The sequence below is a fragment of the Sorex araneus genome, chromosome 1 (assembly GCF_027595985.1).
Source record: "Sorex araneus isolate mSorAra2 chromosome 1, mSorAra2.pri, whole genome shotgun sequence".
In the NCBI taxonomy this organism is placed as follows: Eukaryota; Metazoa; Chordata; class Mammalia; order Eulipotyphla; family Soricidae; genus Sorex; species Sorex araneus.
The window spans coordinates 452,324,532-452,352,153 of NC_073302.1; the positions used below are offsets into that span (position 1 = coordinate 452,324,532).

The 27,622-nt window shown below is 54.8% G+C and overlaps 1 protein-coding gene across 2 annotated transcripts in view; it reads right to left on the minus strand.

Annotated features, from left to right (window-relative positions):
- NCAPG2 (non-SMC condensin II complex subunit G2) overlaps positions 1 to 18,000 on the minus strand; it is a 56,365-nt gene extending 38,365 nt beyond the window's left edge. For both annotated transcript variants that reach the window (XM_055133865.1, XM_055133858.1), the window contains exons 1-7: positions 17,916 to 18,000; positions 16,377 to 16,486; positions 11,570 to 11,758; positions 11,124 to 11,238; positions 4,860 to 5,014; positions 2,773 to 2,907; positions 1,390 to 1,484 (exon numbers count right to left, since the gene is read on the minus strand). In XM_055133865.1, coding sequence (XP_054989840.1) covers positions 1,390 to 1,484; positions 2,773 to 2,907; positions 4,860 to 5,014; positions 11,124 to 11,238; positions 11,570 to 11,758; positions 16,377 to 16,454 — 767 coding nt within the window. In that variant the 5' untranslated portion in view covers positions 16,455 to 16,486; positions 17,916 to 18,000. The remainder of the gene's footprint in view (positions 1 to 1,389; positions 1,485 to 2,772; positions 2,908 to 4,859; positions 5,015 to 11,123; positions 11,239 to 11,569; positions 11,759 to 16,376; positions 16,487 to 17,915) is intronic.
- Between the last annotated feature and the right edge of the window lie 9,622 nt (positions 18,001 to 27,622).

The following is a 27,622-nucleotide window of genomic DNA, read 5'->3' on the forward strand; positions in this document are numbered from 1 at the left end:
GGGCTGATGGGCTCACCTCCTCAGCCCAGGCCTACTGCTTTCTGTGAGACTGTGAAACCGGAAGTCAGGAACCAAATTCTGATGCTGCTACTGTCTGGGGGCCACGTGCCAGGCTGTGTCCTGGCAATGCTCAGGCACAAGGGATGCTGGGATCAAACGTGGGGCTCCCGCAGAGCATGCGCTCCTGCCTGCTGGGATCGCTCTGCTCAGGCCTGGACGTGTTCGGAGCCACCGGGGCCACACCCAGTGGTGCCGGAGGGTGGCTGTATAGTGCTGGAGATGGGACCTAGCACCCTGACCGTGACAGACATGTGTTCCATCATCTGAGACACAGCCCAGGCATCAAAATCTTTACGGAAAAAAATGCTGAAATATAAACTTTCAGCTTGCAGCCATTTTCTTCCCAGGTTACTAATCTGCTCAGGAAAAGGTCTCCCAAGGGTGCCAGAGCTGATTTCAGAATCAGTTATAAAAGCTGTCAATTCAATCCAAACATTCTGCACAAGGGAAAAGGAAACAGCAGGAATTTCCTCTGAGAAAGGGTGGCACGTGCCCTCAGCACCCCACAGCTGCCTGTGGGAAATGCAGCAGCCCCACAGCCCCACTCCTGGGAGGTAGGTCCAAGTCTCCACAGCCCAAGACTGACGCCAAGGGGGCTCTTAGGGCGGTTGGCTCCTGCAGGGCGCCTCCCTCTCAATCCCTCTGCACAGGGAAATAAAGAGCAGCACACCCCACCCTCCCACACACGCTGGAGGGCCAGGGACATAGCCCGGCCAAGCAGGACTAGCATTTCATGGAAAGCTCTAAAGAACATAAAATGAAACCCTCGGTTCAGTGGTTGTTGCTGAAATAGAATGATTTCCTACAGAGGGAAAGAAAGAGTGACTCTTTACATGACTCAGTACATGTATGAGGCTTTGGCTTCAGTCCCAGCACTGCAAAAATGTTCAAGCAGGAAAATGACCTTGAGTGATACAGCTATGCAATGATGCAACCTGAGATCATTTCAAAAGCTTTAACTACATCAACGTAGAACTTAAAAAGTCCCATGATCTTTGACAAGGCCGGCATCGCAGACCCCATTCACAGAGCTGAGTAGCCAAAAGCATCACCAAAGTATAGCCTGCAAAGCAAAGCTGAAAATGTCACACAGGGCTAGAAAGGTAGTATAGTGGGTAGGGTGCTTGCCTCGCAAAAGCTGATCTGACTTCCATCCCCAAAACCCCACATGGTCCCCTGAGCCTGCTAGGAGTGATCCCTAAGTACAGAGCCAAGAGTAAGCCTTAAACACAGCTGGTATGGCCCCAAAACAAACTAAGGAAAAAAGTCACACCATCTTTCAAAACCAGATTAATACCACCCAAAATATTAATTACCTTTAATACTTACTTTTGCAATCCCTGTAACTGGTTTTTAATGGTTCCATGGATCATTTTAATAAAATTCATATTCCAGCTGAAGAGAGAACTAAGAAACCTTCTTCCCTGTAAGTTAAAAAATAGAGTACATGTTAAAAATTACCAATTAAAAAAGTTCCAGTACCTGAAAAATGCAATGCTTGGTATATTTAATCATGTGACAGTCTGGAAGTCCTAATAAATCATCCATACAACCTACCCAAGAATCACCCTTTAGGGCTGGAGTGATAGCACAGCGGGTAGGGTGTTTGCCTTGCACGCAGCCGACCCGGGTTCAAATCCCAGCATCCCATACGGTCCCCTGAGCACCGCCAGGAGTAATTCCTGAGTGCAGAGCCAGGAGTAACCCCTGTGCATCGCCAGGTGTGACACAAAAAGAAAAAAAAAAAGAATAAAGGCTGGAGCAATAGCACAGCGGGTAGGGCATGTGCCTTGCACGCAGCCGACCCAGGTTTGATTCCCAACAATCCATATGGTCTCCTGAGCCAGGGGTAATTCCTGAGTGCAAAGCCAGGAGTAATCCCTGTGCATCGCCAGGTGTGACCCAAAAAGCAAAAAAAAAGAAAAAAAAGAATCACCCTTTAAAAATGTGGTAATGTATACATCTTCCCATACTTACTAACAGACCACACACTGCCCGTGTCCTGGGGTACTTTCCTGTGACACTTTCCACCCCTTTCCACACTAAGTCACTAACAGACCACACTGCCCGTGTCCTGGGGTACTTTCCTGTGACACTTTCCACCCCTTTCCACACTAAGTCACTAACAGGCCACACTCTAAGCTTTTACATTTTTTTGCTTTTTGGGCCACACCTGGCGATGCACAGGGGTTACTCCTGGCTCTGCACTCAGGACTTAGTCCTGGCAGTGCTCGGGGGACCATACACGATGCTGGAGATCAAACCCGGTTGACCACATGCAAGGAAGGCACCCTACCCACTGTGCTATCACTCCAGCCCTGACATACATCCTTTTTGACAGTTAACTCTCTAATGGGCCACACTGCCTGTGTGTGCTGCATGGGGGAGTAGAGGGAGGTCAATGTGTGCGGGTGCGTGGGGAACCACTGATCACTGGGAAGGAGGACAGAGGCCCATCTACCACGGCAAGTGCTTTCTCTGCCTGGCTTTCAACAGCCTATATGTGAAAAGTGAAAAGCAAGCCCAGATCCCAGAGACCTGCACTCATACAGCCACCTGTTCCGTTTCCGCGTGGCCTGCAGCCCAGGTGCAGGGACTCGCATCAGCAGGAAACCCACAAAACATGAGCACAGCACAAACAGCATCTCAACAACCGGGAGAATAGCCACTAAAAAGCAGTTGACAAGCACATCAAAACAGGACTCTATTTACCTCTTCTTTCTTGATACAATTGACATTTATGAAGCACTCAAGTAGCATGTCTTTAATTTCTCTGCTTTCTTCCAAATCATAATCAAAGCAATACAAAGCTTGATGGATACGCCAAAGTCGGCATATGTCTGCACCCTAGGAAAAGCAGAAAAAGGAAAACATTAATAAAAACATTTTTATAAACAGCAATGAGGAATTTAGAATGAGGAATACTTGCTATCCAAGCCTGGGCAGACAGCTCTGCCATCTCTGCCTGAGTCCGGGTTCCATCCCCAGTACCAGTATCTGACCTTGCTGGGTGTGGCTCCCAGGAATCATGCCCAGAGCAGATCCTGAGTGCCATGGGGTGTGCTCCCCGAAAGAATACTGTACCATCAATAACTACAACTCTTATCCATCAGAATAAAACAGTTTGGTTTTAGTTTGATTTTGGGGTGACACCTAGTAGAACGCAGGGTCTATTCCTGGCTGTGTCAGGGATCACCCCTGGAGCAGCGCAGTGAGCCACACCGAGGGCAGGTAAATGCCTCCTCCCTGTACTACCTCTCCAGTCCATCATTTCCTTCACTTTAAACAGGGCTGAGGTCAAGTCCCTGGCATAGCAGGACAAACTGCAGCACACACAGGGTTTGCACTGGCCCTGTGGCCACAGAAAGAGGCTGAACGCAGGGGTTCTATGAGAAGGCCCTTTTCTGCCAGGAAAGGACGCTCTCTGGACAGGTGTGGGATGACACAGCACAGCAGGATGTGGCAGGGGAGAGCAGAGTGTCGAAACGCAGGCTTAGATAAGAGCCTTCAAGTTCATGAAGACCTACCCGCCAATTCTAGAGAGCTAAGAGAGTAGGGAACATCAGAAAAAAAATCAGAAAAAAAAAAAAAAAAGACAATTCAGGGGTGGGAGCAATAAATATAGTACAATAGGGAGGGCATTTGCATCACACTAGGCTGACCTAGGTTATCTCCCTGGCACCCAATATGGTGCCATGAGCTACCAGGAGTGATCGCTGAGCTCAGAACCAGGAGTAAGTACTGAGCACTGCCAAGTGTGGCCCAAAACCGAATGAACAAAACGACTCAAGATGCCCCTAAAACTATTAGGGTGACTGCTAGAGGTGGCTGTGACTTCATCTTCCATGGTTTGTCTCTCCTTGCCCAAATTTTTGCTTTGCATTTTCTGCTTTGGGGCCATATCTAACAGTGCTCGGGACTAGTCCCAGCTCAGTGTTCAGGAGTCGCAATAGGCTGTGCTGAGGGACCAGGTAGTGCTGGAGACTGAGGCCAGGGCTCTCGGGCAAAGTCTGCATTCATCCCGAGTTATCGCTGAGGCACTCCTGTTGGCAGTATTCTACATGAAGACAGTCCGTTTCAGCTCAGACACAGCCCCAACACCTACCAGCCCCTGTGGTGGGCCAAAACGGGACTCTCTCTGGCTGCCAACACCGTATCCCTCACCCACACCTGCTGTGACCTCCTATCATTCCTATGACCTCCCACCAGTGTGCCTGGCCCAGTGCGACCCTGGGTGGATACTGCCCTCCTCCTACAATCTTGGGTCCACCCTGAGAGGACCACGTGACTCACTGGTATCCCGGTCTCGCCTATCTCGACTCCTACTTTCATGCTTCTGAACAGATCCCACACAGCACTAGGGCCAAACCGTAGACCTCGGACATGCGAGGACAAGCCTGAGCTAAGCTGCAGTCCCACCTGCCTCTTGTGCTAACAGTGAGAGTCTCCTTCACAGATGCATCCATCAGATGCTTGTGCTAACAGAGTCTTCTTCGAACACACCACGATTCCCAAGACCCCGGAACAGTCAGAACCCTTAACTGGGTAAGCCAGGCTGCTGACAGGCAAACCCAAGTGAAGAAACATAGGCACTGGTTAGGAGTATGTTTTGGGGTTTTGGGCCACACCCAGCAGTGCTCAGATGCTCAGGGCTTACTCCTGGCTCTGTATTCAGGTGGGATTCAGGGGATCATGTCGAGTATCAGGGATAGAACTGGGTCAGCCACATGCAAGACGAACGCTCTACCCGCTATACTATCACTCCAGTCCCAAAAGTATGTTCTAAAAGGAAAACATACAGTCTTTGTCTCCAAACTCCTCCTTAGAAGCATGACAAACGCCGTCTTCCCCATGTCCTCTTTGGCAGGCAGGCCCTTCTCCCACCAAGTAACACACAGGTCCTGAATTAAGCTCCTGAGTGCTCGCTCAGAGTCTGGTAACGCATACAAGATACCTGCAGAGAGCACAGTGATGATTAACGTGGAATCAATGTTACCACAGACTCATACTGGTGAGACTATGACTATATGCACAAAGTTTGCAAATAATACGCAAATATTAGTTTATGTTACCATACAAAGGTTCACAGACCATCTTTCCAAAGGATACAGGTTTCCTACTACTATAACAGCAGATCCAACACAATTCAGAACTGGAAGATGCAGAACGATGAAATTATCCATTTCTTAATTCAGCACCTTGATGCTGATGTTACAGTTCATGTTAATTAGGCCAAAGCCAACTGTGAGTCACCGGGGCATGCTGGCACCAATGTGTGCAGGTGGCTAAACAGTGAGGCAACCATCCAGGCTGAAGTGCAGAGCATCCCGAAAGACCCCACACCAGTGTCCATGTTCTCCCTGACCCCCAGGCAACCACAGCTTTCTTTTCCAAGCAATGGCCTCAAAGAATACTTCTGAAAACCGCCATTGTAATTAATCTGAAGTTACAGTGATTCCATTAACAGGAAACCTCTAAGATAATCAGGGGCTAGCACAGAGGGTAGGGTGTTGGCCTTGCACGAAGCCCAGCATCCCATATGGTTCCCTGAGCACCGCCAGGTATAATTTCTGAGTGCAGAGCCAGGAGTAACCCCTGTGCATCCCCGGGTGTGACCCAAAAAGAAAAAAAAAAGATAATCATACAAACAATGCGCACACTGTTATTACTAAATATGTCATTATTCCGATGTAAGATCCCTGAGTTCATGGGAAGCTGAAGACAACTATAGATTAGCACTTATCATTTTAGGACAAATGCAGCGACATTCTCAAAGCACTGGGGATGATTTCTAGCTTGGGGGACCCTAAAAGTGTGCTAAGGAGGCCCAGGAGACTTACCAGTGATTCTTGGCCAAGTGGGCCATTGGTTTGGTGGGAGGACCTGAGGATGGTGCTCAGGGAATTCAGGGGAACACCTGCCTTAATTGCTGTACTACCCCTGCCCCTTAAGGGTGATTCAACAAGACACTATTCCCATGTGTGAATTCTGAATAGAACAGCATACTGCAGAGCTCCATTAACCACAGCCTGGATCTGTCATGTGAAACCACACACCTCACACAGCGGAGACGCTTCCTGAATATCATTGTCATTTGTATCACTTGTCTTCCTGTTGATCTTCGATTTGCTTGAGCGGGCGCCAGTAACGTCTCCGTTTGTCCCTGTCACGTGCTAGTGTAGCTAAATGATAACTAATCGCTCCAGGGACAGGAAGTGCCTCAAACCCTTCATTCAGGGTTTTGACGAAGAGAAGAAGTCTGACCATCTCGTTGGTGGGTGGCCACTGGTCTTTTGACCAGTGGAATGGAATCTAGTCGGTAACAGCTCTAGTCCAGCGGTCGTCTCTGAATCGCATTACATGTCTGGCCCATCTAATTTTTGATGTCTTGGCAAACGAGACATCATCCCTGATTCTTTTTTTTTTTAATTTATTTATTTTATTGAATCACCATGTGGAAACTTACAAAGCTTTCAGGCTATGTCTCAGTTATACAATGCTCGAACACCCATCCCTTCACCAGTGTGTATATTCCACCACCAAAAACCCCAGTATACCTCCCACTCCCCCACCCCCACCTGCGTAGCTGATAAATTTCACTTCATTTTCTCTTTACCTTGATTACATTCCATATTCAACACAAAACTCACTATTGTTGTTGGAGTTCCCCCAAAAAAACAGCCCTGTTGACAAGGAAGCATTTGATAATTAGTTTTCCTGCTGAGAATGAGAGATATGAAGTCTATCGCGGCCGTGCGGTTTGGGATTTCTGTATTTTAGTAACTAAGTCCAGGGAGATTTGTTAGAAATTGCATCATTTCCCTTCCTGGGGCAGCATGAGGCTATGGCTTAATTCAGTCTAGAGACATTGCTGCAAGCAGCTGCTGATACCAAAAGTAGTCTAGCTGGCCTCCGGATTGTGGTCAATCAGCAACAGAGCGGCCGCACAAATGTGTGGCCACCCGAGCATCCCTGATTCTTGACCGTCGACAGAGGTCGGAACTCCAAATTCCTTCTTACTTGAGTGAGACGTGATACTCCAAGCATAGCTCTTTTGATTCCTCTTTGGGATACCCGAATAGCGTTCTCATCCTGTTTGCGTAGGGCCCAGGTCTCTGAGGCGTATGTTAGTGCAAGAAGAATGGTGGAATCTAAAAGATGTGCCCGGAACTGTAGATCCTTCGTCCTCTTAACCTCTTCTTCGACGGTCTTGAAGGCTTTCCACACTGCTCTCTTCCTCCTGTGCAGTTCTGGCGCCAAGTCGTTCCTCATGTTGACTTCTCGACCCAGGTACACACAGCTGCTGCATTTGGAGATATTCATTCCATTGAGAGCAAATGGAGCATCAGGGACTAGTTCATTTTTCATGAGCATCGTCTTGTTGAGGTTCAGCTGCAATCCAACCTTTCCACACTCGCGGTCGAAGTCAGCCAGCATTTATGCTGCTTGGCTAGTGTTCGGCGTTATGAGAATGATGTCATCAGCAAAGCAGAGGTGGTGTAACTGCTGACCGTCTATCTTCACTCTCATTCCTTCCCATTCCAGTCGTCGCATGATGTTCTCGAGGATGGCACTGAAGAGTTTTGGACCCCTCTCTTTACGTCAATGATCACTTCTTTGTAGAATGGTGAGACCCTAGTGGTGAATCCGCAATACAGCTCTCGGAGGATCCTGATGTACTGAGTTTGAACGCCCTGTTTGGCTAGGGATTCAATGACTGCTTCAGTCTCAACAGAATCAGAGGCCTTCTTTAAGTCGATGAACGTTAGACAGAGCAGCATCTTGAACTCTTGAGAAACTTCAATGAGTTTGGTCACCGTGTGGATATGGTCAATCGTGCTGAATCATTTTCGGAACCCGGCTTGCTCGCATGGTTGTCCTTCGTCAAGTGTTCTGCCTATTCTATTCAGGATGACATGAGTGAACAACTTGTAGACGACAGACAGCAGGCAGATTGGGCGATAGTTGCCGATGTTGTGGATGGCTCCCTTCTTGTAAAACAGAACGGTTCTGCTGGTTTTCCACTGGGATAGAACCTTGCATTCAGACAGGTAGCGTGTGAAGAGACGAGCCAGTGTATTGATGAGTACTGGCGGCAGATTCTTCAGGTGTTCGGGTCTGACCTTGTCCAGACCAGGTGCTGTATGCGTCTTTACGGATGAAAGGGCGTGTCGGATCTTGAAAGGGAGGACATTGGAAATGACATATCCATCCTGTGGAATTTGGTATATGGGCAGGTGGATATGGCTGTCAAAGAGATCTGAGTAGAAGTCATGAATAATCCTCTCCATTGCCTTTCTGGAAGATGTGATAGATCCATCAGGACGTCGGAGGGCAGTCATCTTGGTCTTGTAGTTGGCAAAGGACAGGCGAGCATTGCAAATACTTTTCCTGGCTTCTGCCGCATCAGCCAACACTGCTGTTCTTCTCTCTTTGAGGTCTTCCTTTATCGCTTCTCTGCACAGCTTGCAAGCTCAGACGTTAGCTTGTGGTTGCCTGAGGCTCTCGCCAAACCATGTTGATGAATGAGCTCGAGTTTCCAAAGACAGGCATCTGTTGTGACTTTCTCATTCTCGGCATTCTTCGTGCAGTCATGTAGGTGCTGAACCAGTCGATCGTTGTCAAGGATGGCATCTTTCCATGTTGCTGCAATAGTGTCAAAGAGATCCCAGTTGGTGGTGATTCTGGGAGTTCCCATCTTAAACTTTGCAGACCTTTCTCCCCACTCTATGAAGTAGAATTTTGCACGAAGGAGACGGTGGTCCGATCCCGTTTGGGATTTTAGGACAACAGCGACATCGGTCAGGCAAAACTTTCGATTGAATATGATGTGGACAATTTCATTGTGGAACTATCCACCAGGAGACTGCCAAGTCCAGTGTTTAGATTCGGCCTTCTGGAACTGTGAGTAACCATGGATGGCCCTGGTCGACATGATGAACTCAGACAGTCTCTCACCCTGATGGTTCCATTCTAGGCCATGTGTCCCAATGTGGAGTTCTTCAGGAAACCTTCTCAATCCTATCTTGGCATTAAAATCACCAACAATGATCTTGTAGAAGGTGTGGTCTTCTTTATAGAACCTCTCCAGTTCCATCTAGAACTTCTCAATTTCTTCTTCGTCGTATTTGGATGTTGGTGCGTAGACAACGAAGATAGAAAATGACAGCAGCGAGCCACATCTATTAAAGCATAATCGTCCAGTTCGGGTTGTTAGGTTGAATATCATTACATAGACATTCGAATGCTCCTCTCCAAATTCGGGTTGACAAGGACACCAACGCCACCGACCCCTCTGTTGTCACATGTTCCAAGGAACAATTTTTTTCCAGTGTCGAAAATGGTGTGATCGATGTCTTCTTGTTTCGGTCAGACCAATGACGTTGTACTTGATCTTCTGGGCTTGCACCATCAGGCCCTCGATGGATGCTTCCAATGCCAGTGTACGTGCGTTGAAAGTACCGATCCACTACCCAGCCACTGCCACACTCCAGGCCACTCTCTGGACACTTGGGCCAAACCTCACACACAAGTGAAGCCCCACAAAACCAGACAAGCAGAACTTTGCGACCTTGAACTCTAGGCTCAAGACCCGGAAACAAGATCCTCTGTCTGCCTCCTCCAATCTCCGACACCTTAGGGAGGGGGTCAAACCCAGACACCCCACCCTACCCAAGTTAGATAAATACCTCACCAGCCGACCCCCACTACATCCACTACCCAGCCACCGCCACGCTCCAGGCCGCTCAGGCGCTTCGCGGTCACCATAAGACACTTAATAGCCATTTCCCATAATTCCCGCACCATATTTGATAGGTTTCAAATATGGTGTGAACCATGGGAACACCTGAATATCATTACTTACAATTTTATATATTTTTTTGGAATGACATATTTACTGTTTTTTTTAAGGTACTGGGATTTACAATACTAGTAATCATTCTTTTCGTGCCTATATTATTTCAACATCTACAAACTGCATATTTGTAGAATTTCTATTTCATGTAAATTTTTAAATGTTTTAGCATAATTACTCACATTTTTAGATATTTAGCTCTATAAATAATTTCTACATTTTATAGTTTTATCTTCAGTTAACTCACATCAGCGTTTTCATCTTGTTGTTCTGTTAAAACCTGACAGTTGTAAACTGAAAAATAAAATAAAAACTTGACAAGTGGGGCCAGAGCAATAGTACAGCGGGTAGGGCATTTGCTTTGCAGGCGATCAACCCGGGTTCAATCCCTGGCATCCCATACGGTCCCCAGAACACCACCAGGATTCCTGAGTGCAGAGCCAAGAGTTAACCCGTGAGCACCATGGGTGTGACCCAAAAAACAAAAAGAAAAAGAAACCCAAACACTTGACAAGTGACTCAAAATAAATGTGAGTGAAACTTGTCTAGCACCAACTGCTGCTCCTCAGGTCCCATTAGTAAGGAGGTGAAGAAATGACCCAAGGCCAGAGAGATACTGCAGCGGGGAAGGTGCTCGCCGTGCACTTGGTTTACCTGGGCCCGATTCCTGGCACCAAAATGGTCCTCTGAGCCTGGCCAGGAGTGAACCCTGAGTGTAGAGCCCTGAGCAAGCCCTGAGTACCGCTGGGTATGACCCAATCCCCTGGCCCCCACCAAAGAAAGTCACACCATCAAAAAGTTTTCCCAAGTGCCTGATGATTCCTAGGTGGCAGGGATTACCAGCTGGGAAAGGCACAAGCTCTGACCTGCTGCTGCTGAGTCCAGGGGACCCTCCTGAGATGGGGCGAACATCAGCCACTCTCTTCAGTCCACACCGTCCCCCATGGAATAATTTCTCTGTGGCAGCTTCAGTCCAGCTATTCCTTAGGACAGTCCATCAAAACGGCCCCTTCACTCCTCCCCTCTCAACTGCAGTTTGAACTGACCGCCAAGAGTTATTTCAGGCCATCTCCACTTTAAGCTGCCACCTTGGTTCACTGTCTCTCACACCTGTGGTGTCAACTCCCACACCTGTGGATAGGGGCAGCCCTCGGATGGGGTGAGGTGCTTCCCTTCCAAACGTGAGATTGGGTCTCAGTCAACTCACCATTGAGTATGACGGCACACTCCAGCAAGGCCTCATAGTTCTCATTTTCGTTTATCACTGACACTGAAGCAAGAATCACAGACGTAATTGCATGAATTATTTTTACATTATTTTTCTAAAAGAAAAAAAGTGCAAATAATTATAATCTTAAATTTCAATTTTCAAAAGAAATTTATTAAAATGTAGTAAATTCATTTTTCAATAAGCCTAAACTTCTAGCTTATTCTAAAAAGTGAAATAAAGTTGATTACAAATCGTTTGTCTGAAAATAAAATCAACACAGAATACTAAAGTGATAAATTAGAAAATATAAGACCATGATAAATACTTCTACTTTGATTTCTAAACCTCAAATTCTTTCTTGACTTACCACTCAATCACACACAATGCACAAGGACTTTTTTTAGCAAAGAAAGGGAACCAGATTTCTGGAAGACTAATATTACCATTTTTGAATCGTGCTCTGTCTCCATAATATCTTCACCCTGGGGCTCCATGCTCTGCCAGCCATCCACCGGGCTTTCTAACAGCACGTCTGTTAATAAACTCTTGAGTCTTTGCCAGAGTTCTTCTTTCTGCTTCCTTGATAGTTCATCTAGCAACTCATTCAGGTTGAAAGGATCAGAAGAATCTCTCTGTGAAATAAATATCAACATTACTGGAGTGATAGTACAGCGGGTAGGGTGTTTGCCTTGCATGCGGCCAACCCTGGTTCGATTCCTCCATCTCTCTTGTAGAGCTTGGCAAGCTACTGAAAGTATCCCGCCTGTGCGGCAGAGCCTGGCAAGCTACCCGTGGCGTATTTGATATGCCAAAAACAGTAACAAGTCTCACAGTGGAGATGTTGCTGGTGCCCGCTAGAGCAAATCAATGAACAACAGGATGACAGTGCTACAGTGCTACATTTGAAATACAAAAAAAAAAAAAAAAAGTTTTTTTTAATCCTTCTATCCCTATTATAATGACATCTCAGGAAAAGTTTACTGATTTATTTCTCCTGGGACCGGCTGTCCCAGGGAGGATCAGCAGCAGCAATAACCCAGAGAAAGATGTGGGCTGCAGAACGCTCTTCCCTCTGACAATGCAGCAGTGATGAATAGGAGAGCAGCTTCACAATGGAGAAAGCCCCCCCTGGGCCACTGGCCAGACTAACTTTCCAGTAAGGGCACAGCAACCAGCCTCCACGGAGGCTGACATCCCCACTGTGCTCCTGCCAGAATGCAGCTGAGGGCTAAGGAGACAGGTGCCTGCAGCTGCCTGGAGATCTAGGGGAGAACGGGAGCCAAGAGGGAGACAGTGCTGAGCAGCCACTGACAGCAGCAAGCACATGCGCACACTGGGTCAGGATGTTCACCTATGCGCAGTGGCCTCTGCTCACTACACTAAATCAGACCCTGCAACGGTGGCGGAGAGGCAACTGAGGGGTGGTGTCAGTGAGTGTGCTGTGTCTCATCCCACCCTCTGCACCGGGCCAGCCGGAACAAGGCACCACTTTCCATGCAAACTCAAGAGCTGAGTTCAGGGAAAGGGTCAGTTTCAGTAGCACCAGGCGCTCCTTTGTTTCTTTTCCGGAGGTGCTGGGGAGAGAACTACGGTCTCACATGCACAAGTGTTTTACCTCTGAGCCACCTCTCTGGGGCACACCACGCACGTGCTTCCTGGGGAGCTGATGTGTCCAGGGCAGCGCCACTGTCTGTGTGAAGCGCCGATTTCTTTGGAGCTCTGGGGGGTGTGTGAGCCCAGCTCTCCCACTCCATCTGCTCTTTGCCCCAAGGGCAGAGTGCAGGATTCGCAGACTTCATGCTCATGCTTTGTCTACCACAAAGCCATGTATGTCTGAGGCACTATGAGTGTCATGAAACGTGCGAGTCATAAGCTACCACAAGTGCTTGCTGAATCCGGAGCAGAGCACTGTTTCCAGACACTGCATGACGGCAGCTCCAGGCTCTGCAGTCAGGACGTTACCGCAGCACCAGTGCCACCCTGTGCGTCAGGTGTTGCTCACCCTGCCTTTGATTCTAGACTCACACTCAGCTGCTTTGTCGTTTAGGCTGCTATGATTCTGGCCACCCCACACCCGGCTTATGCACAGCAGCTCTCAGATCCTGCACTCCTGCTGCTAAAGCAACAGACACTACTCTCCTGAACACACCCACGGTGAGAGCCTGTGAGGCTGGGCAAGGGATTGTGTTCATTTTTGTTTAAAGGCCAGACCCGGGAGCTCTCAGAGTTTATTCCTGGTTCCGTGTCCAGATATCACTCCTGGCGGATTTGGGGGACCATATAGGGTGCCAGGTACTGAACCCAGGTTGGCTGCATGTGAGGCAACCACCTTACTTGTGCTATTTCTCCAGTGCCTAGGTAAGGGATTTCAGGCTCACAAGCTATCATTCTATAATAGGAGAGTCCTGCAAGATGTTAACTTTGGGGGCCGGAGCGATCGCACAGCGGGTAGGGCGTTTGCCTTGCACACGGCCGACCCAGGTTAGATCCCCGGCATCCTATATGGCCCCCAAGCACTGCCAGGAGTAATTCCTGAGGGCAAAGCCAGGAGTAACCCCTGAGCATCGCTGGGTGTGACCCAAAAAGAAAAAAAAAAGATGTTAATTTTGTCTCAATTACAAAGGATAATCTCCTAAGAATCGCTAGTAACCAAGTTACTATTAGGCTCCTCTCTGGTTCTTAAGTCATCGTCAGTTCACTGCAGGATCAGCACAGAGAGGAAGTGGGGCCAGAAACAGCACAACAGGTAAGTTCTTGTCTTGCACGTGGCATCCCATATAGTCCCCCACGCCCCACCAGGAGTGATCCCTGAGCACAGAGCCAGGAGTAAGCTCTGAGTGCCACCAGGTGTGACCCAAAAACAAACTGAAAACAAAGAAACAAACAAACAAAAAGAAACAGAGAAAATGTCTTTTGCCCCAAAGCCTATGTGCATTTGGTGCCTTGCTGGCTGTGGCCCCTCAGACTTCTCTCTTTCTACTTCAGACAATCTCACAAATTCCCAGGAGTAAGACTTCTACAGGGAGCGGGGTCAGTCCAAACCACTCTCCCGGCCTACAAACACACAGACCACTCCTACCGAAGTGTCATGCAGCATTCACAACAGCTGGTGCTCCACACGCAGGAGCACTCGGAATGGCACGACTCACCTCCCTGGCCCATATCTGATCCATCAGAGGACGCCATCGTCCACTCGCCCACACACAGCCCCTCTCCTGGAGGCTCAAAGGGAATCTTTGTCTCCTATTCCAACCCCATCCCATAGAACTCTGGAGTCTCTTTCTTTTTTCTGCCTTTTGGGTCACAGCCGGCAATGCTCAGGGGTCACTCCTGGCTCTGCACTAAGGAATCACTCCTGGCGGTCTCAAGAGGACCATGAGGATCAAGCCCGGGTTGGCTGTGTGCAAGGCAAACGCCCCACCCACTGTACTGCTGCTCGGGTGCCAGGAGTTGTTTCTCACTCTACTCATACGCAGCCAAAGATTTCCAAAGGGCAAGTGTCACTTTCCCCAGCTTTCTGCCCCACTGCTTTTTCTCTCTTCTCTTCTGCGTAAGGCTCCTAAACCACCCTCCGTAAGGCAGTGAAAGGCTGGGGATGTGGCTCAGCGGGCTAGCACGTGCCTTCATATGGAGGACCCGGGTTCAATCCGCGCACCACACCCACTAAAAGGGGCACGAGGAGATCATACAGCAGGAAGGGTACCTGCGTTCACAGAGCTAACCTGGGCTCACATAGGGCCCCCTGAGCCCCCTCAGGAGTGATCCGAGTGCAGAGCCAGAAGTGACCCCACCCCAAAATAAGTAAGTAACGTTGTCCCCTGGAGCAATCCCTCCCCATTGTCTCTTAACTTCTGTACTTTCTGCCCAGACAGAAAACACTTCCTGCTAATCTGCTGTTCCCTCTCAGGCCCAGTCCTTGGCCGGGCCTAGATCTGACACACACACACTCACACACACACTCAATACTGACTAAATAGAAGCATGTCATAGCACCGCACCTCCCAGCAGCATCCCTTTGTTTTGGGGCCACACCCGGCAATTCTCAGGGATCACTCCTGGTGGTACCTGGGGGACCATATGGGGTGCTGGGGATCGAACCAGCCACGTTCTAGGCAAGTGCCCTACCCGCCGTACTATCTCTCCAGCCCCCAACAGCATTCCAAAAAGAGGAGACGTAGGATGAGGACTAAGGCTCCTGCCTTGCACAGGGCCAACCCTGGTGTGATGCCCAGTACCAAACTATGGTCCCTCAAGCACTGAGAGGACTGACCCAAGCACAGCAGAAGGAAGACTTGGACAACGCCAGGTTGGTCCAAACAAAACAAACAACAAATCAGGAAGAGATCCGAGGCCTGAGAGAGCACTGAGGGTTAGGCTCTTGCCCTGTTTCCCACTGACCTGGCTCAAAGCCCTGGCACCGTATCTGACCCCCACCCCAAGCAGTGGGTTGCCTCGGGGAAAGCCAGAAACAACAACCTCCAGGCACCAACGGTGGGCCAAGCCTGGGAAAGAGTGAGAAAGAGCTACAGGGCTGAGGGAGCTCGGAGGGGCGAGCTAGTGCTTCTGCAGGCAGGGGGCTGGGCTTTGACGCCTTCTCTCTGTCTCTCTCTGTTTCTGTCTCTGTCTCTGTCTCTCTCTCTCTCTCTCTCTCTCTCTCGCTTTTTGGGTCACACCCGGCGATGCCCAGGGGTCACTCCTGGCTCTGCACTCAGGAATTACCCCTGGCGGTGCTCAGGGGACCCTATGGGATGCTGGGAATCGAACCCGGGTCAGCCGCGTGCAAGGCCAACGCCCTCCCCGCTGTGCTCTCGCTCCAGCCGGACGCCCTTCTTTCCGCTGTGACTCCAGACGAGACCCCCAGGAAGCTGACTGCCGCGTCTGCAGGCCCCTGATGACTCGCCTGCCCCTTCTGCATCAGCTCCGAAAGGGCACAGTGAAGAGCAGTGTCTGGGCCACGCCCAGCGGTGCCCAGGCCCACTCCTGGCCGTGTACTCAGGGTTCACGGCCTGTGGGCCTGGGAGACCGTGCGTGGTGAGGGGGACGACTCCCGGGCCTCACCTCCCGCAGTGCTTTAAGCAGACCATCCAAACCACAACCACGTTAGTGCAGTGGGTGCGGGACCTGCCTTGCACAGGGCTGACCCGGGCCTGGTCCCCCAGGCGTGGCCAGGAATGACCCCTGGGCACAGGCCCAGGAGAAAGCCCGGAGCATGGCTAGCGTGGCCCAAGACCAAACACACACAGGACTCACGTCAAGTTGAACGAACTTCAGGAATTCTCCGACGAGCTCCTTAGACACAGCCTGCACAAACGCCTCGCGCTTCTCCATGGCGGCCGGGACGAGGGGCTCTTCACGCAGCCCTAGGGGAAAGCACGGCCGTGACCAACCTCTCCTGCACGACGCGCCACGCCCGCAGAGCCCTCTACACCTACGCGACAGCCCCTGCAAAACCGGGCACTTCACTCTTTCCACGCGCGTGCAGCCAACCGCCCTCGGGCTCTCCCTCGCCCGGTCAGGGCTGCACTTCCTCAGGAGAAGCTGCTCCGCGCAGCGCGCACTTCTGTCAACAACCCCAGCTGCAGCCACAGTACCAGAGAGCTCCGGGCACCTGGGAGCTCATTAGGATGGCACGGGCGCCAGGCACACACACCGCGCCAGCGCCGCGGGGGAACGAGAGCCCAGGGACCCCCCCACAGCGGCCTGTGCTCCGGCACCAATTTCCGACAACCAACAGCTGACAAGACAGAGCGACAAGGACACCGCGAGGGCCAGCGGGGTCGGTGACCAGGCAGGTCGGGCGCACCCGCGTGACAGAGGCCGCTGGCTGTCCACCTCAAACCCACTGCCCAGGGGATGGGCGTGGGCTCAGTCATGACCAAGAGTGCGCTGGGGTCACTCGGCAGACAAACAGCCTGCCTGACCTCCGCCCCCTGCCCTGCGCCTCAGTACGCGAGACGCTGTCGCGCCCAGCACTGACCACCAGGTCGGGGTGGCACAGTTCTACCCCCACAGACCCCTGCAGAGAGGAGGTGAGGCAAGGGCCCCGCTGAGGCGAGCTACCCCGCGCTGAGGTGAGGGCGGCGCCCTTCCCGCCCCCTGAGTCGGCGAACCCGCGCTGAGGTGAGCGACAGCCCCTTTCCCAGGAGAGCTAAGGCGAAGGAGCCCCCCGCTGAGATGTTTGCTCCCCTGGGCTGAGGTGAGCGAGCCCCCGCTGAGATGGAGCCTTCCCCCTGAGGCGAGCGAGGCCCCGCTGAGGTGAGCGACAGCCCCTTTCCCACCGCTAAGGCGAAGGAGCCCCCCGCTGAGATGTGAGCCCCCCGGGGCTGAGGTGAGCGAGCCCCCGCTGAGATGAGGGAGCCCTCCCCCTGAGGCGAGCGAGCCCCCGCTGAGGTGCTGAGGTGAGCGACAGCCCCTTCCGGGCCAGCTGAGGTGGGCGAGGGCCTCTTTCCCACCCGCTAAGGTGAGGGAGCCCCTCCTGAAGTAAACGGGCACCCCAGGCGAGTGAGCCCCCCGCTGAGGCGAGCGAGTCCCCGCTGAGGTGGCCCCCAGGAGAACGAGGCGCCCGCTGCGGGGAGCGCGGCCCGAGGAGGCGAGCACTGAGGGCTCGAGTCCGGGAGTGGGCAGCCGCGGCCGGCCCGCGCCGGGCTGCGAGGGCGCCGGCCGGACACCGCGTCGCGGGAGCCGGGGGCCAGGCCACACCCCGCCGGGGCCCTTCCCGGGCCGCCCCGGGCCGACTGTCCGGCCGGGCCCGCGCTCCGGACTCGTCCCGGCCGCCGCCGCGCCGCTCACCTCAGCCCCGGGTCCGCCGTTTCCCGCGCTCCGATCACATTCAAACGCGCCCGCCCGCGCCCGCGACGCGCCCGCCGGCCGCGCGTCACCGCGCTCCAGTCTCGCGAGAGCTGCTCCCCAGGGCGGGGCTTCGGGGCGGCGCGCGCTCCGCCGGCCTCCGCCCAGGCCCCGCCCGCCGGCCGCCTCTCGCGCTCTCGCCCCGCCCGCACTTCCGGGCCGCCGCGCGCGTGCGCGCACGAAGCCCCGCCCAGAGCCCGCCGCGCGCCGGCCCCGCCCCCGCCCCGCCCCCGCCCGCAGGCGGTCTTGCCCCGGGCGGGCTTGTCCCGCGGCCCCGCGGCTCCGGCCCCAGTGCTCCCTAGGTGCGCACCGACGACGTGTACAGGAGGTTCGCCCAAGCCTGTAGTTCGGCATCGCCCGTGTCTCCGAGGGCGGCTGTCCGAGCCTTCGTGTCTACAGGCGTGGGTGCGAGGAAGCCCAGTGCTCGCGAGCACGCGAGGAGGCCAACGCAACGCGCTAGTAGCATGACCCCTGGTTCCTCGTTTTCGTTAAAGGCCCCAGACCACACACTGCTGCAGGCCGGGGGCACGACCCGGGCTCTGTCCCTGGCGCCCCAGAGGGCCCGGGCAGGAGGAAGCGCCGAGCACTGCCGACAGAGCCCCAAACCCGAGCACAGGACACGTTCAGCCCTACGAATCCTCTCCCCGCCCTCAAAAGCTGTTTTACCCAGTCGCTAAAGACCACCCACTGTCGGTTCTACAGAAAGTCTTCATCCAGATGCATTATTGCCGTCACACGGGTTACCCTCGCGCGTGGGGCAGGGCCGGCCCTCTAAACGCCTTGTAAAGAACCGCCTCGCTGGAGGGCTGGTGTGGCGGCCACACTCGGACGACCCCTGGCAGTGAGAAGTGCAGGGAGCGAAGTGCCCGCCTCGCGCGCGGCCCACTCCAGCTGACCCCGGGCACCACCGCCCTCAGCGCGGGGCCCAGCACACAGCACAGGCAGCCTGGCCCTCTGTGCACCCGGCCTGCTCTCAGCCCTGGCAGGGCTCTGGCCAGTGGACTCTTTCCGCGGGACCCCAGGGGAGCGGGAAGGGGCAGAGGAGGGCGGGGGCGGGGGGACCTGAGCCCCCTCCATCTGCCGTCCCCACCCCCAGCCTAACTTGCAGGGCACCTTTCGGCAGATGAGGTCCAGACTGACCAATGAAACGAACGCGTTTTCCTATCCTCCTGTCCACAGTAGTGCCCCCACTGACCCCAGGGCGGTGACGGTCTCAGGGCCCCCCTGCTTTTTTTTTTAATTTTTTTTATTTATTTTTTTAGTTTTTATCAAATCACCATGTGGAAAGTTACAAAGTTCTCAGGTTTATGTCTCAGTTATACAGTATTCAAACACCATCCCTTCACCAGTGCCCATATTCCACCACCAAAATCCCCAGTATACCCCCTGCCCCCCACCCCAACTGTATAACTGAAGAATTTCACTTCATTTTCTCTTCACCTTGATTACGTTCCATATTTCTTTTTTTCAATATTTTTGTTGTTTTATTTTATTTATTTATTTTTTAAAATTTATTTATTTTTAATTAGAGAATCACCGTGAGGGTAGTTACAGATTTATACACTTTTGTGCTTATACTTCCCTCATACAAAGTTCGGGAACCCATCCCTTCACCAGTGCCCATTCTCCACCACCCGTAAACCCAGCGTCCCTCCCACCCTCCCCAATCCCATCTCCCCCCCACCCCACCCTGCCACTGTGGCAGGGCATTCCCTTCTGTTCTCTCTATTTAGCTTTTACAGCCCGCAATAAAGGTGTTGAGTGGCCACTGTGCTCAGTCTCTAGCCCTCATTCAGCCCACAACTCCCTTCCCCCGCATGGCCTTCAACTACATTATAGTTGGTGATCGCTTCTCTGAGTTGCCCTTTCCCCAGAACGTGATTACGTTCCATATTTCAACACAAAACTCACTATTGTTGTTGGAGTTTCCCCCAGGAAAGACAGCCCTACTAAGGAAGCATTTGATATTAGTTTTCCATTAAAAGATTGTATGTTTTCAGGTTTTAGAAAAGGTCTGGAGCTGTCCCAGTTCTGCATCCCGGAGCCGTGTTAGCTGCTGCTCAGTGTCGCCAGGGCTCCATCTGGAGAAGATGTACCAGCTGTACCTCCTCCATCCGGCTCCCCGGTGTTGCTGGCCCGGTATCAGGTCCGGAGCATTTCTCCGGCTGTGTTGCTCACCAGAATGCCCGGCTTCCTCTCTGTTGAATGTGTCAAGATGGCGCCAAGGGTGGGTCAAGAGCGTGACTTCTGGAGGCCGGGACCGCCTGGAGACTGGGCTGGCGCCGCCCCACTCCAGTGCCCCCCCGAGGTTTGGATGTGTCCCAGTCCCGCATCCCGGAGCCGTGTTAGTTGCTGCTCAGTGTTGCCAGGGCTCCATCTGGAGAAGGTGTTGTGGCTGCACCTCCTCCGTCCGAATCCCCGCTGTTGCTAGGGCCCCCCTGCTTGTGCTTGGGCCCTGCACACCGCTGGGAAAGCAGGCGCCGTGAGCACTGAGCCGCCCTCCGGGCCTCCTGTCCAGCTGTCCAGTCACACGAGCAGCCTTGGGCCCCGCCCACTGCACAGGGCTGCACACGCCCTGCCGTCCCCACTCAGGGCAGAACCCATGGGCCCCCGCCTACACACTCCACTCCCCACCACTCCCCACAGGGGCCTGTGACACCCCGGCCCCCCGCAGCCCCCCACTCCAGGCCCTGCCTGGGCTGCTGTCTGCACTGGGCAGGACGGGCCAGGGCCAGTCGAGGGCCGACTTCAGGGCGGCACCCAGGAGAGCGAGTGCCCGGCTCTGTCTCAGCCTCCCACCCCTCCTGCTCCCGCAGGTCCTGCTGGGCCTCAGGGGTCACTGGCCGCACCTGTCCCACTTCAGCATCCTCGAGTGATGCTGTGCTCTGGCTAAGCAAAGGAGTGGGCAGGCCTCTCGAGTCAGGGAGGAAGGCTGGTGACGGTGGCCACCAGGAGGGGCCCACCGAGGCCCAGCAAGGCTCACAGGGTGAACATTCAGAGGGAACCACTTGGGACCTGGCCCGACCCATCACGGGGGCTGTGCTGCTGTAACGGGGCCCGGGCTCAGCTCTGTGGGCCCCCGGGAGCAGGGCAGCAGGGCGGGGCCCTGGGTCCTTGGGCAGGGCCTGCCCCAAGTGTCTGGACACTGCCGTCCGTTGGCCGGACCCTGTAGCCTCAGTTGTGATATCCCTGGCCTCCCTCCTGGGAAAGGCACCTGCAGGGCCCCAGAGACGGGGGACAGGTGAGGCCGGGCGGGCACAGGCTCTCCCTGCAGCCGTGCCCGGGACCCTCAGGCCTCAGCCCGGCCGGACTGCAGCAGAGGGTGCAGCCCACATGCCCACCCGTCCCGCCCCGGGCCCCTCAGCACAGCGCCTGCAGCCCCGTCCACGGTGCCGCACTGGCCGCAGTTCTGTGCTGGGGTACAGCCGGCCACGCCCGTGCCTGGGTTAATGCCAGGACGCCCACAGCTGGGTGCTGACAGGGGAGAGAGGAGAACGGGTGCTCAGTGCCCAGTGCTGCAGGCGTCACTGCCCGACGGACAGGGCCGTGGGCCCAGCACTGGACGGGCCTTGCCCTGACACAGGAGGGCTCGGCCCAGCTACCTCAGAAACTGCACAGCCTGGAGCCTCCTGCAGGGGGCCACAGAGCCCCGGCTGGGCTCCTTTACAGGACCCGGGGGAACGCCACGGCAGGGCGGGGGCTGGCTCAGAGGCCTGCGAGGGGAGGAGAGGCTTCGGTTTCTCCTGAGCACAGACACAAGCTGAACTCCCGGCACACCGCGTCTCGGCGTCTCGGCGTGAGCTAGAAGCTCCACCAGCTCGGGGCTTGGGTGCCAGTGAGGCTCCTGGTAGGTAGGGGCCCGGAGAGAGGGTGTGGGGGCAGCGGGGGCCCTGGGAGCCTGGAGATCAGGGCTGCCCGGGCAGAGGAAACCACGGCCTTCGGCAGCGCCCCCAGGGAAGGGGACGGCCTGGCGGGGACTCCGGGGTCCTGTCGCAGGCAGAGTGGTGTTGCGGGGACTCAGGAGGGGACACTCTCACAGGGACGTGGGGCCAACTGAAGAATCCTGTAACCTGTGCGACCACTGCGGAGAACAGGGGCCTGGGTGCCAAGGCGGCCGGCCACGGTCTCACCGAGCTGGGCGGGCCCTGCACTCTCAGTCCTGGCCCGGCAGTGACAGGCGCCAGCGGATCCCGCACGAAGGCCGGGGTCGCTGTTGGTGGCTGGAGCTGCCGTGGACGCAGCTCAGCGGTTCTGGGCTCCGGCCCCACCTCCCCCTGCTCGGCTGCAGGCCCGGCTTGTGTGGCGGCCCCTTTGGGAAGCCCACACGCTCAGCTCCCAGGCAGGCGTCTCCCCTGCAGGAGAGCCCTCTCCGTACTGGGCGGAAGGGCCGGGCCGGCGGCAAAGGCCGGGTCCCTGGCTCGTGCCCACTCAGGCCTGTCGCGTTCCGGCCGTTTTCCATGTGCTCCTGCCTCCATGGCCTGGCCGCCCTCCAGCACTGCCCGTGGCGCCATCAGGATGGTCAACAGAGGCCCCCCGGCCACGGCTGCACAGAGACCAGCGCTGAAAGGCCTGCCAGACCTTCCACACCGTCACCGGCCGGGGGGCTGGGGAAGGGCCAGCGGAAACGTGTCCTGGCCCCGGCCTGGGCAGTGGTGGCCGGACAGGACGTGGACGTGAACAGGCCCCGGCAGGCTTGACCCGGGAGGCCATCGGGAGGGGAGGGGAGGCCGCTGCCAGGCCTGGGGAGGGAGGAGCAGGCTGGCGGGGGGGCGGTGGGGGGCAGCGTGGGGGCCAAGGCTTCAGGAGGGAGACGCACAGCAAGGCGACGGTCCAGAGGGGTGGTGTGTGGCCGCGTGTGCGAGCCGGGCAGGGGGAATCCCGCGGTCCAGCCCAGCTCAGGCAGACACAGCTGGGGACACGCACGTCACCCAGCGGACAGACGGAGCAGACTGCCAGAGCAGCCAGTCTCACACCCGACACGGTGAGCGCTGCAGGGAACTGAAACCAGGGCCGAGGCACCACGGGAAGGCGGGGGAGGGCCGGAGGCACACTCGGCCTGCCGTCCACTCTGCGGGATAGCCCGCCCTGCACACTGGCCAGCGCAGCCTGAGAAGTGAACCCTGGCAGCGTCCTCTCCCCGCCCCCTCGCTGGTTCAGACCAGGCTGCTTCGCCGGTGTCCGGTCACAGGTGCTGTAAATCCTCATTCCCACCGCTTCCGGGGAGTCACTGCACACCAGAGCCCAAGGCAGGCAGAGAAGAGGCGGACAGAGATAGGCCTGACGTGGCGCCAGGACCGCTTTTCAAATGCCCACCGCACAACACCGACCTTTCCGAGCTCGCAGTGTCCATACGCTTTCGCTCGGGCAGACAGAGGGGCACGCGCCCCGGCGCGGACTCGTTTCACCGCGTGAATTCATGCGCTGTCGGGAAGAAGCAGCCAACTCAGGCCACTGTCTGACTGACGAGCCCCTGTCTCCGCCCCCACTGGGGGTCCCGTCACCCCCGACAGCTGGAGCCGGGTCCCAGCTACACACACCCGCCTGCGTTTGGCCGAGTGTGAGTTCACAAAATGTGCGGGTGCTGCGATGACACGTGTGTTTGGTGGCCCAGAGTCACCTCCCGTCCTCCCCAGGCCTCCCCAGCAGAGAGACAGAGAGAAAATGGCCCATTTGATGCAGAGCTGCCAGCACACTTATAGAGCATCTCAAGGGGTCAGAGGTGTAGGCTGCGTGTCCATGTGATTTACAGAGATAAAACATTCCAGCAGGGGCAATTCTCGGGGGGACGTAATCTCAAGGAGACACTCTGTCTCCCAGGGATATCTATATTGCTTTCTCTTTCCTTCTAGTCATATATATATATATACATATACATATATATGCATATATGTATATATATAAAATAAAACAATTAGTCAAACAATTAATTCTACTTCTTACCAATACTTGCAGTCATTTGGGTAAACACAGTAAGAGACAAAGCTTCAGAACCTTAGTTCTCTGGGCTCTGAGAGCAAGCGAGACTGTTACCGTACACCACAGGCTAAGTCTCAGGCTAGTCCTTCACCACGTGGGTCCTGTCTCTTAGGTCAAACAGCTTGCATCGAGATGTGCATTTATGCTTTCTATACTGAACCATTTCCACGCTGGGTAGCTTCACAACTCGCCCCGGGCCCATCCCAGTCCCGCAGTGGGACCTCCCTTTTGGGTGTTAGGAACTAAGGCAACTGAAACCTGAGTCAGTAATTACTACAGATGGCCAGGAACAGATGTATTTTCAGAATCAATCAACTCCCAAATATCAGGAGCATAGCAGTAAGGTCTTTCTGTGGTTAAGCAAAGAACATTGCTCTGTATTAAAATATGAAAAGGGGAATAGAAAAGCAAGTAATTCACTACAAATACACAGTTCAGAACTACCAGGAAGTTTTGGCTTTTAAGTAACGAAGGTTGACTTGGGGAATGTAACAATGAGAGGGAAAGCATGAGGGAAAGGTTGGGGGGTTGGGGTAGAACTGGCCCTTCTCCCCGACCCAACGAGGCCCCAAGCTGCCGCCCATGAACGACTCCTCCAGCTCCTGGCCATGATCCCAGAGGCACGCAAACCAATCTCGGAGCCCAGCAGCTTTGGGCAGAAATGCCTCCAGACTTATTACTGAAATATCAGAAATCCAAAATTGCGCAGCTGCGATATGTTCTTCATAGTCAGCAATAGAAAACAAGTTATCTAATGATGCCTTTTCAGCAGGTCTGATTGTTGGGGAAAATTCCAAATAATAATGGTGGGCCTTTTGTCAAAATATTGGATGTAATCAAAGGAGAGAGTCAAGTGGAAATCGTCTGCCACACAGGCAGGGGGAGAGGAGGGGTGGGGGGTATCCTGGGGTTCTTGGTGGTGGAAAATGTGCACTGGTGAAGGGACGGTGTTTGATCATTGTATGACCGAGACTTAAACTCGAAAGCTTTGTAACTGTTCTCACAGTGATTCAATCAATTAAAAAAATAAATAAAAATAAAATAAAGGAAAGGTTAGAGATAAACTCTGGACTAGGGATGCTCACAAGAGCACTGTAGGCTTCTCTGGGAGGAGGAAAGGGGCAATTCCCTGGTGAAGCCTGAAACACTGAGGGTCAATATGCAACAGCTGAGGTCCCGAGGAAGCAGGCCTGGCCGCCTGCTGGACGCTGGACGCACCTCACAGGACAGGGTCTGACCTGCGGCGGGCGAGCGGAGCTCCAAGGCTGCTGCTGCTTAGCTCCGAGACTCGCGCCACACAGGCAGCCACGTGAGCGGACAGCCCAGCTCGGGAGCACCCATGCCACGCTGTCCGACCTTCAGACACACAGGCAGCCACGTGAGCGGACAGCCCAGCTCGGGAGCACCCACGCCACGCTGTCCGACCTACAGACACACAGGCAGCCACGTGAGTGGACAGCCCAGCTCAGGGCACCCACGCCACGCTGTCCGACCTACAGACACAGGCGGCCACGTGAGCGGACAGCCCAGCTCGGGGGCACCCACGCCACACTGTCCGACCTACAGACACACAGGCGGCCACGTGAGCGGACAGCCCAGCTCGGGGCACCCACGCCACGCTGTCCGACCTACAGACACACAGGCAGCCACGTGAGTGGACAGCCCAGCTCGGGAGCACCCATGCCACGCTGTCCGACCTACAGACACACAGGCGGCCACGTGAGCGGAAAGCCCAGCTCGGGGCACCCACGCCACACTGTCCGACCTACAGACACAGGCAGCCACGTGAGCGGACAGCCCAGCTCGGGGGCACCCACGCCACGTTGTCCAACCTACACACAGGCAGCCACGTGAGTGGACAGCCCAGCTCAGGGCACCCACGCCACGCTGTCTGACCTACACACAGGCAGCCACGTGAGTGGACAGCCCAGCTCAGGGCACCCACGCCACGCTGTCTGACCTACACACAGGCAGCCACGTGAGTGGACAGCCCAGCTCAGGGCACCCACGCCACACTGTCCGACCTACAGACACACAGGCGGCCACATGAGCGGACAGCCCAGCTCGGGGCACCCACGCCACGTTGTCCGACCTACACACAGGCAGCCACGTGAGCGGACAGCCCAGCTCGGGGCACCCACGCCACGCGCGTCTCCTGGCTGACGGCTCCGTGGACAGAGCGGGGATCCCTCCCCAGCGGGTCGACCACCTGAAGCCACTCAGGCGTGCCCAGTGGCCCTAAAGTGATTCTGCTGAGGGCAGGGGTGTCTTGGCGCCTGTCCCGGCCACGGTCAGCACCAGACGGTGGGTGCCAGGCTGCCGACTGGCTTTGTTTGGGCTTTGCAGCTTGGGTTGTTTTTGTTCTGCTGATTATTTAAATAAAACATCCCAAGTAAAGCACAGACCAAAGACGCGAAGGGCACGATACGACCCTCAACACTCAGAATGCTGGGATTGCCCTTTTCACTGCTCATGCCAGGAATTTTTAACAGACCTACTCAACGCATTTTCACTCAATCTAACGCCCGGGGTAAGTGGCCGCACCAGCCCCGCCCTTCACGCCACTGTGACGCCTGGGTGGAAGGCCCCGTGTGGCCAGGCTCCGGTGCCTCGACCTCCTGGACTCGGGCGCTGGGAAAAGCTCCTCTCGAGGCAGACTGGGATCACACCACCCTTGAGAACACACGTGGCGCAGCTGGGCCCGAGAGGGAAAGCGTGAGTGTGGAGACCGTCGTCACTTCGGTCCCACGGGCCTGTCTGTCCGATCACAGAGCTCCTGGCACCCCCGGCACTGGCACCCGGGGTTTTTGGGTGCTCGGGGGCGAAGGAAGCAATCTGCATCAGAGTTCCCCACGAGTGACTCTTCTGTGTGACCTCGGAGCCCCTGGCCCCTCTGTTTGGGGCCACACCCAGCAGTGGTCAAGCAAGGTATGGTAGGGTTCGAGAGAACATCTGGGTGCGGGGATCAAACCTGGGTCAGCTGCATGCAAGGCAAGTGCCTCCCTCTCTGGCACCTGCTCAGGACTGAGAATATGAAACTTCCAAAATCTAGTCAGTGTGATAGCACAGCAGGCGGGGTGCCTGCCTTTGTGGCAGACCTGGGTTTGGTCCCCAGCACACCATACGGTTCCTGACCATCGCCAGGTGTGGCCCCAAAACAAAAAAAGAAAAATTTAAAAAGAAAACTATTCTGAGTAATACTTTTTTTTTGGGGGGGGGGTGCAGCGCTCAGGCGACCATATGGGGGTCCAGGGAGTGAACCCAGGTTGGCTGCTTGCAAGGCAAATGCCCTCCTCAATATATCATCACTCCGGCACCCCAGGAAATAATGCTGCTAACAACAGCCCAGGCCCGAGGTCAGTGAGGTGCAAAGTGAGGAAACCCGGAAACGCTCTTTATACCCAGCGGCCTCTCACGGGGGCCACACTGGGGCAGCGCGAGCCTCTTCCCGGGCTGACGCTCGTGGGCGAGGGAGAGCCCTGATGGAAGCCGTTCCGACCTCTCCCGCCGGGAACGCACAGAAGGAGCCTGTGAGGGCTGCCTCACGGCTCGCCGCTCACACACAACCCCAGTGTCACGCCGGCGAAAAGTCTGTGTGCGGCTCAGTCTCACACACCCGCGTCACGGCCCATGGAACGTCTGTGCTCGGTCTCACAGGAAATTACAACAAACAA